Source organism: Choloepus didactylus, chromosome 2 (genome assembly GCF_015220235.1).
Source record: "Choloepus didactylus isolate mChoDid1 chromosome 2, mChoDid1.pri, whole genome shotgun sequence".
Classification (NCBI taxonomy): domain Eukaryota; kingdom Metazoa; phylum Chordata; class Mammalia; order Pilosa; family Megalonychidae; genus Choloepus; species Choloepus didactylus.
The window spans coordinates 7,894,980-7,908,311 of NC_051308.1; the positions used below are offsets into that span (position 1 = coordinate 7,894,980).

The 13,332-nt window shown below is 39.7% G+C and overlaps 1 protein-coding gene across 1 annotated transcript in view; it reads right to left on the reverse strand.

The window, feature by feature from the left end:
• The window catches only part of NOX3 (NADPH oxidase 3), a 62,193-nt gene that overhangs the window by 17,975 nt on the left and 30,886 nt on the right, over positions 1-13,332 (reverse strand). Inside the window, exons 8-10 of the mRNA XM_037810902.1 lie at positions 13,175-13,267; positions 11,143-11,396; positions 5,639-5,801 (exon numbers count right to left, since the gene is read on the reverse strand). Of these exons, the coding sequence (XP_037666830.1) occupies positions 5,639-5,801; positions 11,143-11,396; positions 13,175-13,267 (510 nt within the window). The remainder of the gene's footprint in view (positions 1-5,638; positions 5,802-11,142; positions 11,397-13,174; positions 13,268-13,332) is intronic.

Sequence of the window (13,332 nt, forward strand, 5' to 3'; positions counted from 1 at the left end):
CACCTAGTGCCAGTAGGAAACAAACCTCTGTTACTTTTTGATAAACAATTCCAGAAGGTGAAATAAGAAGAACTTACCAATCTATTGTGCCACCAGAGTCTGCACTCTCTGATCAGATGCTGGATGCCTTCAGGCTATTCTGCCTCAGTAGCCCAAGCCACAGCCTGAACAGACATCCACAAACCCAGGCAGGGGACTCATTCACAAATACAGACTATATTTTTTTGAGATCAAGATCAATTTCATGAGGATGAAATGGGAAAAAAGTCTATCTACTTATTTGTGTATGGCACAGAACCTCTCCAGAGAAGGAAATTGTACCCAAGGTTGTGGGTTTTAGGGTGAGATGTGACATCATAATTAAAGATGATGAGCTCTTGAGTCCTCCTGCCTGCTAGTGATCCCTGGCCCCACCATCTACAAGCTGGATAGATGGGTATCTTGGAGCAAATTATTTAACTTATGCCACATATGTAAAATGGCAATAAACACATAACAATAGCTCACTGGGTTGCGGTGAGCATTAAAAAGATGTGGTTTTCTTGAGCACAATGCCCAGCAAACATTTTAAGTGCTCACAAGATGTTAGCTATTATTATTGTCATCATTGCCATTTGGAGGTGCCTACAGAGGAATACAATGTTTATATTATAGAGCAAAGGGAGACACTTGCTCACATGGTGGTGTGTGTTCCCCGCAGTCACTCCTGAATCAGAGATGGTGCGTCCTCAGTTTTGATCGTAGAGCAGTACTTCATAAAGAGGAGCCCCGTCATGAGCCAAAGTGTACCCCACGGCTCCACGGGGAACTAAACCCAGATGGAAGTGGTTTATGGTGCTCCGGGTGCTGCCTTTTCCGACACCTTCCCACCCAGGAGAGGGCCAGGAGGCTGCACTGAGAACGGGTGTCCCTCTGGGCAGCATGTCTCTGCTTTCCACGCTGTTCAGAAGAAATGACAGAGCTGACGGACGTTCTGAGAAACATCACCCAAACAAGCAGGGTGGCTTCCCATAGAGGGAATTATTAATATTTTTTAAAAGAGAACTTTCTCTCTGAACAGTTAAAGCCGGGGACTGATCTTTAGAAAATATAGTACATTCTTAACAAATGGTAGCTATTAGTGTCCTGGTTTTTGTTTTGTTGTTGTTGTAAAAGTAATCCTGGATGAATACACGAGCAAAAAAATTCTTTGAAACAAATGTTTCTTCTTACTGAGAAGCCTTCTCTAGTGTGGCTTTCATTCTCAATTGGGTCTCTTTTTAGAGAGATAAAATTATAGAATTGTTTTTTCAGTTAATCATCATAAGAGGGAGAGCAGCCTTTGTGGATAATTCCTAGTCCTCAAGACTTTTTCTTAAAAACATTCTCCTGAATGTTAACTATTTCAGGACTATGCTACTACTTTGCTCTGTGACTGAGGAATGGCCTTTTTGCGCTTCTTTTTTTTTTTCCCTAATTACATTTAATTATACTTGTTGGACAACTGAAACATTCATTAGTAGCAGAATGATTAAATAAATTGTGGGAGCTCCATTTCACGGAATACTCTGAAGGCACTAAATAAAATGAAGTAGGTCATTATGTATTGACATTGAAAATGCTCCAAGCCAAGTCATTTTGTTATAATGAAAAACAAAAACAAAACCCCCTTGCAGGTTTCTCTTTCTATGTATCTATATCAGCTATCTAACTATCTATCTTTATCTAGATACACACACGTACATATACTTTTATGTAAAAACACACCCCCTTTCCATATGTGTATAAGTGAGTGTGTATTGTGAATGCATTGATAAGGAATGAAATAAGATACCCTCAGATGTCTGATGGTGAGCCCCCTGGGAGTAATGGCAGTGGTGGCTGCGGTCAGGGAGGGAAGTGAAGGAAGGGAGGTTTTTGACTGCTTATGTATTTGAGTCTTTTACAATGAGGTTGTTGTCATGCATGGCTATATGGTTAACAAAGATATTAAAAATATTCATACAGCCATCACCCCATAGGGCAGTGGTAAAGGCTAATGGGGGGAGGGGGTTGAAGCGTCTTGAGGTCCCCTAAGGAGAGATGTGACACACAAGTATCCTCTGCAGAGACACACAAGGCCATAAGCTCCTCAGCTCCATTTATCACAGCACTCCCGGTGGTAACACAGATGATCAATTCCAGGAGTAGTCAGAGCTCCAGTGTGAGGGAAAGTGAAAGTCAATAATTTCTCAAACTAAACAGATTAAATTAAATGCATTTTTCATTCATTAGAAAAGAGATCAGGCCCTCCTTTGCTTTATTAATATATTTAAGTAGAGTATGGATTTTTGTCTTTCTTTGCCTCTTTCCCTTGTTCCCAGTGGCCCATGCTGTCTTTTTATTTGAATTATCTGTTTATCATATTAGGTTAAGAACCCAAAGGCCATTTTGCATGGGACACACTGTAAATACCCATTATCATGGTTACATATTATTGAGCTGATGAAGAAAGACAATTTACGAAGAAATTAGATTATCTCCGTTTTCCTATAATCTATTTTATTGTGGTCTGAGAGTACACATGCAATTAAGAAAATGAACCGCATCTTCCAGTTGGCAGTTCTCACAGTTCTGTCTACATGACTGTTGATATTAGGAAGAACTGAAATGTGTAAGCCAATATATTTATGTCAGCAATCTCCCCCCCTCCCTCCTCATTCACACACACCTATTTCATTCATCATTTTGACAGTTTGCACAAGCAAACTGTCCTAATTTTTTTTCAAGAGCGCTTTTCACAAATTGAGTGTGATGTAGAATTAATCATACCCGTTAGGCAGGAGTTGGAGTCCTTTTATCGCTGTGGGGCATTTATACATCTCAGCACTCTGCTTCTTTCATAACGTATCACCGGAGACCTCTCAACCACCACACCCCTTCCCTTGTCCCAAAGGAACACCATATTCTCGCCTTCAACTAAGTGAAATTTGGCTCTCACTGCTGTGTTGAAAATATCCCTTTAATAACTTACAATTTCACCCATTCTCTTCACAGCAAGCTGCCATTATACTTATTGTTATTTAGCCTTCTTGGGAAGTCTCCTCCTAACTACTTTTCCTCTACCCCCCATCCCAATACTACTCCTCTTCCCCCAAAAAAGAATGAAAGAAAGAAGGAAATTTTAAAATGCCAGCTTCAGATAGAAAGTGCTACACTTATCCTCCAGGAAGTGGCAGTAGTCCTGTTGGTTATTCTGTATTTTACTTTGAAGCCTTCTAGAACAGAATGACAGAAGAAAAGGGTAAAGAAGATAAAGTTTGCAATGGAAGCAATGGAGAAAACTTCGGTGCCAATGTTTTACTGTACACTTGCAACTTGAGGCTCATATGTAAAAATTTCTGCCTCTATGGCAATCTGTGTTTTACACGTGGAGGAGAAAATCCCACCTAATTGTACTTAAGCGTTTAGGCTTAAAATTCTTCCTTCCCTTCCTAGCTACAGAGGAGAACATTCTGAACACTATACCCCAGATCTATAATTGTGAAGACTATGTTAGATAAATATGTACTGCTTTGCTCTGCTGCACTTTAAAAATTATATAGATGCTGACAGCTTAGTGGAAGGGGAGGCATTTGTATCTCAAAAGCATGTGGGTGGTCCTGACAAATATTAGTTATATAAGCCTAATGATAGCTGTACTCAAACACAAAGTTGTTTAAAACAGAGAAACTTCCTTAACTTTTTCTCTGCAGGTAGCAGACTCTAAAGAATTGGGTTTTTAAGTGAAATTTTCAGCCTAAACTTTGAATAGCATGAAAAACTCACTTCTTTCTTGAAAGAGCTTTGAAGTAGAAATCAGGAACACACACTCCAGTCCTGACTCAGTGGCTGAACAGCCAGGGGACTTTGGACAAATGACTTCCCACTCTAAGTACAGATGCTGGCTTTCATCATCAGGTGGAAATTTAGGAGATTAGGACTCTCCAAGTTATTCTAGGATTCTATACTTCTAGCTTCCTTTCTCCCACACACCATTATGTCTACATTTATTTTCAGCTGAGTACCATCCAGATTTTTATAAATTATGAAAGCATATTGTATTGTATTTCCATGTCTATGATTTCTGGTTTTCTTAGAATAGAGACCAATGTCCCTTTTTTATAATTTTTTCTGGTCACTGCTTAGCCCTTCCCCTGAAACAGCATGAGAAACTCCACAGGCAGGACCCAGGAGTAACAAACAGTGGATGGGTGAGAAAGAAGGCAGTAATAAGACTGGGTTCTAGTATGGGGTTTTCTTTAAGAGTTTGTGGAGTCTTATAAGAATTTTCCCTCTATGATTGTAGTAAAATAACTGGAGTCTATTATTTTAATTCTAAAATTACTGAACTAACAGGCTTTTGGGTTGAATAAAAAAAGAAGAATTAATCTTAGTAACCTAAAATTTAACAGAAAATTCTGCAGAAACCATTTGTTCATTCTTCCACGTGTACAGACATTCATTCATTCACTGTTTTATTCCATATTTGTAGGGCACCTCTATGTTTCTATGAAGCATTGTGAAGACATACAGCTCATGAAATGACAGCTATTTTTACTATTATTTCCTAGTTGAGAAAGTCCCAACTTTAGAGATCATCCAGGCCAGCCTTGCCCCAAGTGTTTCACCAAATACTGTTTCCTGCACTGCTAACAGGTGTTACATGAAGAAAGGTCCCATGGCTAGATAAGCTTGGGAGTGTTGGTGAGCTCAGTGAGACTCTTTTCTACAGAACTTATTGAACATGTTAATGGTTATTGTCAATCATCTAGGATGGTATAATGTACAGCATTTCTTAAGTCCATCTGACCATAGAATTCCCTTTAGCGGGTCTTATCATGTGACATGTTCCATAGAACACACACTGGGATGTGCTGGCCCGATCAAGCATCTTCCTTTGACAGACGAGGAAGCTGCAGTCCAGAGTTTCCACCAGAGTAAAGACAGAGGACCAGGACAGGAGCCCCAGGCCCCACTAACTTCCCACATGCCCCTGGGTCCACACCCCTAAGATGTTGGCACTGTCCCCTTCCTCCTGCTGCTCTCTGCTGGTGGTCCTAAGAGGGTCAAAGAATGGGGACAGAGACTCTAGCTAGGACAAATGAAAGAAAGGAATCATGGAGGCATCTAGTCGGAGAGCACAGAAGAAATGACAGAAGAGATATCCGCAGCTGAGGGCAATGCCAAAGTAGGCAGGCCGGTGAATTATATTTGCGGCATTTTGGCTTCTTGCTAAAACCCTGTGTTCATGAGAGGAAGATATTGAATTGCACACTTGCAACCATATTATTAAGCTGATGAGACTAAGGAAAGTGCAGGCCACTAATATCACTAACTGCAGCCCAGGCACATAGCCATTTGCAGCATGGACATATTTTACTGAGATGAGCAATTACATGTCCTGTAATGGCAATGAAGCAATAAAATTTATGTCTTGTCATCTTTAACAAGATTAGACATAACCCTTCTCATAAATGTAATACTGAATAGAGATTTTTAAAAACATAAGCATAGTTAAGGATCCTTGAGTTTATCCCTCATAGTTAATTAAAATCCTCCCCAAGAATTGGCAGATGGTAGACATAAGGACATTGAACCCTTCTATCCACGGAAGGGTGAATTAATGAATTTTCCATACCTTGCCCAGCTTCAGCTCGGCTTGTGGCTCACAGCATTTGTACCATATGGATTTCAGGAGAGCAGCGAAGGGGGTGACTCCAATCCCCGCAGCAATGCACACGCTCACGGGATAGTGGAATACATCGGTGAGAGCGGCTCCGAACGGCCCGTCCACCGCCAGCCTAAAATCAAAGAGCAAAGCCCATGGGCACTCAGAACTCTCTGCTCTTAAAAACAAAGCAATCTAGGCCAGTGCTTTCTATAGGGTGTGTACTGCAAATGCACGCAGAGAGGGCAACTCTGTGCTGAGGGTGTCCTAATTTGAGAACCTGGGCTTAATGTGAGGCTATTGAATGTGGTCTTGTGGATGACAACCAGGCATTCCTGGCTCAGCTGCCATTCGTGGAAGGACAGGTGCTGGCTCTTCCTACCCTTCTTAGATGCTGGCTTTGGCCCCAAGCATCATGAAGCCTGGGGAAAGAGGTCTTTTAAAAAATTTGGCTCCCACAAAGGGTAAAAAGCAGAAGCAGCAAGGTGGTTTAGAGGGCTTATCTTTCCTTTTCCTGATGGAATTCTCCATTGTTGTCATTCATTTGGCCACACAACTTAGTACACTTATTAATTCTAGTCTAATGGAAGTCATTCATTTGGAATAAATAAAGTTTTGAAGTAATTTGTCAGTTATGTAGAATTTCTAAAACACATTACTTTAAATCATGCTAACTCAAAATCAGTGGTAATTAGGCCAAGGGAAGGCTGCACTGAGATTTTATCTTTGCTTAGCAAGTTATTCTTTATAAGGATCAAGTATATTCATTGAATAAATACAGTTTGTCTTAACTAGGTTCTGCATGGACTTGCCCTTGGATTCTTCTCCATCTCTCATCATCAGTTAGTTCCCCAAACTGGCTTTTCTTTCATTTCCTAAAACACATTATATCCTCCACCCCCTTCTGCCACAGGGCCTTTGCTTATGATACTTTTATTTTCACTTGGAACATACTGCCCAAATTTCTCCTCTTTCCCCTTACTTGGTTAATATTTATCCTTCCATTAAGTCTTATCCCAATAATTATTTCCCTGGGGAAGACTTTCTGGACATTTAAACTAGGTTTATTCCCCTTTTATATAATTTACAGCACCACATACCCATCCTCTGTAGTCCTCATCACAATTGCAATTTCACAAGTGTGTGTAGGTGTGTGTGTGTGTGTGTATGTGATTTGATTTATGTCTGCTGGATCACTAGACTATTAGGTAAAAGCCATGTCTGTTTAATCACCACTCTACCTCAGCACCTCGTATGTTCTCTAGCATAGAGTTGTTCAATAACAATTTGTTGAATAAATTGTAAAGGGAATGTTTAAAATACTTTAGTCAAAAAAAAAAAAAATAAAAAATAAAAAATACTTTAATCAGCAGAAAATGTTAAATAACCTCAGCTATTCCAAAAGCACTCATTTACATTTGAACAAAGATATGCTAATTACAAGGTTTCTAAGTTGTTCATAAACACTCTTATGTGTTCATTGAAGTTTCACTGGGTTTATTTTAAAATATTCTATATGCCAGACTTCTTAAGAATTCAACTTAACTCTCTTCAGGTTAATCTTAATCAATAAGGTTCTATTACATATTGATACATGGAAATGGAAGAATCAAAATAAAAGGTCATTAATCAGAAAGGGTTATCTCAGCTCATGGTAGGAGAATATCTAAAATAATTAGATAAAGGGAATTAAGAGAGAAAAAAATCAACTTGCCCAGGGTTAGAATGTCTTATTGTTAATTGTTTTGGTAATTAGTCATATTTAAGATTTATTTGACACTGATTTAAAAAGATAATTAAATCCAAAGAAAATTGTGTCATGTAATCCACACAAATATGTAAGAAAAAGATTTCCACATACTTAAGAATCTATGTTGGAAACAATGGTAGAAACTCTTATAAGTCCCACTTCTCCACTAAAGTAGTAATCCTTCCTTCCACATCTGTGATAGCTGATAATTTCAATGTTAAATTTCAGGGCATCTCGTTCCATTTAGGGACAGTTCTAACTATTAGAAAGTTTTGTTTTTTTTTCTTGTATCTTACTGAAATCTGTCCTCTGACAACTTTCACTAACTCATCCACCTTTGAGAAACACATAGCACGCCTTTCCCTTTTTTGCATTTTTGGCCTTTAAATAGCCGATTGTCGCTATCATTGGCACCCAAATTGTTCTTTTTTGGACCAAAATTTCTCCATTTCTCAAGACCTCTCACAATCCTGAATCGATGTGCTTTACAAAAATTCTTGCTTTTCAAGTCAATTCAGCTTTCACTTCCTTGATTTGGACACAGTGCTTCTAATTAAGCAGCTTAGAAAATGCTTCACTTTTCCAGCATCCATATTATAATGCTAGTTCCTGTCGCTTACAGTCGGCAGCATTTCCTCACCCACCCCCATCAGCTTCCAATCATTTCTTTCTGAATTAAGGACCACTAATTCATCTAGTGAGTGGTTCCCCTATTTAATTATCACTTCTGTCATCATCTCTGTGGTAGGTAAAATTTCTTACTTTGCTAATAATGATAGTAGCTAACTTTTCTTAAGCACTTACTCTGTTATTTCAAGGGCTTTACAGGAGCTGTCATATTTAACCCTCAAAAAGCCTTATTATTATTATCTATTTTCTATACTATTATCATCTTCATTTGACAGATGAGGAAACAGAGGTAAGGCATTAAGTAATTTCCCCAAGGTTACTCATTAATTTAAATTATGCTAGGTTTTGAACCCAGGTTGTCTGACTGTGGAGCCTCAGCAGGTTAAATGACTGAAAACTGGTCTCAATTCCTTAATATTCCTCCACTTGACCTCAGAAATTAAGAGCTTTTAGTTCACATCCTTTCCTTTTACCCTGGGCTCAGGGTAAGACGTTTCCTTCCTGCCTGCCTATGTTTGCTTCTCCTGCTGGACTCCCCAGTCACTCCTTGGCTCACAGATTCCTGGGGCTGCATTAAATCATCTCTGGGTTCAAAGCAGTCAGAAGACATGGTACTTTCCCCACCATGTTTAATTTAATTCAAAATTAAAACAATAATGGACTATACGTCATCCAAGGAAGCCTTATAAAATTCTGATTCTTCATATATTGATTGAGGATTTAAAGAGTTTCTAGTTTTCTGTGTTTTCTGCTAATAAGTATGCCTACACATATACAGAGGCAGAGGACAAACCAATTCAACAAATTAAGGGACACTGCACTGTTTACAACAGCCCATAATTACTCATTCCATAAGTAAAAAGCGAGGCACTGGTACTAAGCACTGGGGATGCTGAAGTGAACCAAAAAGATAAATTCCTTTTTCTCATAGAGCTTATGTTCTAGTGTAGGAGACAGACAGTCAACAAATCAACAAGCAGACATCGAGTGCCTTAGAGACAAACAAGTGGGGTGCAAGAATGGGGAATGCAGAGCATCAGTTCAGGATGGTGCTTTATATAGGGTGGGGAGTGGCCTCACTGTGAAAGGGACATCTGAGCAGAGACCTGTAGGATGTGAGGGAGCCTGATCAGGGGACCAGCATTCCATGTGGGGAAAATGGCAATGGCAAAGGCACCGTGGTGAGAAAGCTTGCATGCAGAAAACAAAAAGGCTGGAAGGGCTGAGTGCAGTGTGGGAGCAGGGGCTGGAGCAGATAAGCCCAGAGAGGCCTAGGGGATCAGATCACTTTGGACCCTGCAGCCAGTGGTGCACTCCACAGAGAGAAAGCTTATGGAAGACGAGGAGACAGGTCCCAAGTTCTGGTTGGGGAACTGACTGAAATGCTAACTGGTTGGTGAACGGGACAGTTGATTGACAGACCCCATAACTGTAGTGACGCAGAGCAGAAACCATGCTAGCAAGTAGGGTGATGGTACTGATCTTGGCAAAGCTGAGGGGAGGAGTGGGACCAGGGAAGCAGTCCAACAGTGTGAGTTTGTGTGTGTGTGTACATGTGTGTGTATTATCTACTTTTATTCCTGATTCTAAGCATTTGTCCTGCATTCTGAACCTTACAATTCTATTACGTGGCTGCCTTTCCACCATAAAAAAAAGGGTCTTCACTGAACAGTCCCAGATGTTGGCATCTGACTTGGGGCTGGTCTGAGCACACAAAGCTTATAGTGAGTTTGTTAGCACACTGAGCTTTAGTACCCATGTGTTGGCATGAAGACAGGTGACACTTCCTCCTCTCCAACATAAGCAAGTCCAGTGTACAGTTATGATTCAGTATCTCATGGAACAGGAGACAATAAACTGATTAGATTCTGCATCTTAAATGTATTCTGGTGCCTAGTTTGCCATCAATAATGTTTGTTAAATTGAATGAGCAAAAACATCCATTTTGGGTCCAGGTATTCATTCATTTCTTCATCAGATACCTACTGCATGTCAGGCCCTCTTCTAGGCACTGGAGATTCAGAAGAGGACAGACAACATCCCTGCCTTCAGCTGTGTCCATTCTACATATGTTCTTATAGCTTCTGTGTTAGTGGTCATTGCTTGGTGGTTCCTGATACCAAGATCTGAAATGGAAATCTTCTGATACTTCTTTTGAAATATCAAATATCAAACGCTATTAAAAATATTTTTCCCATTCGTTTTTGTTTGTTTTGTTTTGTTTTTCTGGGACCCTAAGCCTGAGCATAGTGTGCTTTTTGGGTAACCCTACAGTAACTATGGGAATTGACCCATATGGTTGGTCCTAAGGTTTGAAGCCATCATTTGCTCAAAGGAGCCAAGGAGTGGTGATTTATACAGAGACTTCCATGATGTGTGGGATGGAAGGATAGGATGTTATCTGTGCCCTTCCTGTCTTCTCAGGCTTACCCTCCATGTATCTCCCTTTTAGCAAGGGTTGCATGGCAATTCCATTAGATTTCTTGAAGCCTTAGAGGATGGAGGCAGTGTTTTGCCTTTTTTGTATTTCTGGCACATAGTAGAGGTTAATTAGTACTTGGTGCATCCACATATGCAGAACTGGATGAATGAGACAACTTTCTTGCCTTTTGGATCACTTTGTCAGTTTATGAGCTTTGAACAGTGATTGTTCAGTTCTTTCTCCATTGTATGGGCCTGCCAGATTAATTCTGAGTGGAAAGAATCCTTATGAGGATCAAACTTTTCACATTTTACAAATATAGTGTAAAAACCTCAGACTGTGATAGCCAAATGCTCACAGAGTAGCCTTACCTATTACAAGTTGCATGTAATTAACCACGTGATGCTTCTGGATCTGGGATAGTAAAATGCTCCTTCCTCCTAGAGCATGACTTGCCTGACTTACTTGGACATTTTTTTAAAAAGAAATATATTTGCTTCTACTGGAAATCTACTAAATTGTTCTTCTTATACAGATCCTCAAATTTTAAAAACAGACTCAACTTTACAATCTATAAGAAAAATATTGCTGAATTTGGTAGCATGTTGATGTACTGAAACACTTCCCTTTTCAATATTCAAACTTATGCATAAAAATGAAATGTGCACTAACCTTGGCAGGCTCCAGGGCTCCCTGAGGGTCTGTCCCTCTGCTCCGTAGGCCTTCAATAAGGCTTTCGTCCAGTCTCCTGCTTCCCGGATGTGCACACTGAAGAAGTCCTCCTCGGGGGCAGAGGTGAGGGTGAAGGGGTGCCATTCCAGTGAGGATATGGATGGGCACTGCAGGAAGATATACTGTCCAGGAGCCATTTTAAAATTCCGCTTTTTCATGTGAAGTTCTAGGACCCCAGATGGATGGCTTACGACCTATGTTAGAGTGAGAGGGGTGTCTTTTTACTCAGGTTAAATAAGAAAATGGCCTTCATTCCATCAAAGGTGTTTAAAATTTTAAATCATCTCTTTTGAGGTATAGTTTACATTCATTATTTGTTCTTAGTTTCCCATGACATTTGCCATTGCTTTCAGGTCTGGGTTTGCAAATCCAGCAAGGGTGAAGTTTATCTCTTCCAAAGCGCTATGTCTAAAATTTGGGTGGCTACACCCAAGTGTAATGTGGTGTTTGGCATGTGACTTCCTATCTCAAATGGTCAGGCTTTCCGTAGCACAGTGAACCAGATCCAAGACAATATAAACTAGAATATTTTGCCATTCAATTAGGTTTAAAGTTACTAAAATATAAGTCCATTTTTTCATTGTTCTTGAAATCTAGGTGTCTTTTGGCACCTTTTTCAAGTATCTCCATTTTTTTCTCAATTCCTTGTTAATCAACCTGCTATTTCTTCATGCCGAGTAGAAAACAATCTTCAAACTCACCATGAAATGTTTTGTTTGTTTGGTTTGGTTTTAGTTAAAAAAGACTGCATTAACACCCACCCAGTTTTTCTAGGTTCTTAATTTTAGATTAAAGGAGCATTGTACAAAAGGTCATACTGTCATATTCTTTTATGTAACTTGCTTCTTATCCTAAAGAAAGAATTAATTTCCCTTTCTAGATTTCCAACTTGTTTTCTGAAAAATCTCTCTGGGCCCCCATGTCTTCTTTTTGGCAATGGGTATAAGGTAACAAAATCTAGTTGTATCTAGAGACTGTGACAGTATTTTTTCCATTCAGAAGAGAATTTCACAGCCGTTTAATCATTAGTCCTGTGTTTTCCCTCTCCCTACTGCTATTTGTTCTGGTTCTGCTATTAAGTTGTCTCCCTAGTAACAGCTCCAGCAAGCTTCCTGAAATTTTACAGCCTGGCTTTTGAAACAGCCTGACATTCTTCGGTACTTAACTTAGAAACAGCAACATGAAAACAGCTTAAAACAGAAACGTGAAGCAATTCCTTTACATTTACTTTCATGAAAATAGTTAAGGAGATATAGTATTCTGTTAAAACTGTGTTAGCAAAGTGGAATAGGTTTGGATAACCTGTTCAGTCTTCTAGACACCAAGGTCTATTCTTTCAGATCTTCCTCTGACACGAGGTTAAAAAATCAATTGGGGAGTCGTGAGGATGGATAGCGAGACTGAAAATGCTACCGAGGAGCATTCTGCTTGTGAGGGTGAAGCTCCATCCATGTCTTTTCTCTCTGTTTTGAAGCCCTCTGGCTCCCCTCTCTCTCTGAACCTGAGGCTGACTGTTCTCCCACCTTCTGCACAGGAGTCCTAGGAGTGAGTGTGGGTGCTTGAAAATGCATGCATATTACTTCTATGTCTGCAAAATCTGTGTCTTTACGTGGTAGGGAAGGAAATGATCATACCCCAAGTTACTATGGCAGATCTAAAGCATATTCATTCCCCTGGACTTCCTTTTTACTCCCTAGAGAGAAACTGAAGTAAAGAGAAATACAGATATTTCCAGTGCTGTACCATAAACCTTCACCAGAATTCTGTGTGCCATTCTGGAGCCCTGGTCCCTGTCTTCAGTAAAATTAGTCACACTAAAAGATGCTCAGGATACAAGCAATTATTAGAACAGAAGATGAGCCTCTAAATTACAGACAGTTCTGCAATAAAAATGGCAAATTAAAAACTTGGGCTAATAAAAAATTTTCATCTACACTCAGGCTTTTATTCAGACATAAAGCTGCACACATACCTTGGTAATGACAACTTCTTGCTGGAATCGCCAGAACCTAATTATTCTTTCACACAAATACAAGACCACAGGGCCTAAAACCCATTTCCAAGCCTGCAGAAAGCAGCAGAGAGAGGAGAAGGAAATGAAAATGGAATCCAAATATTTTCAATTTGAAC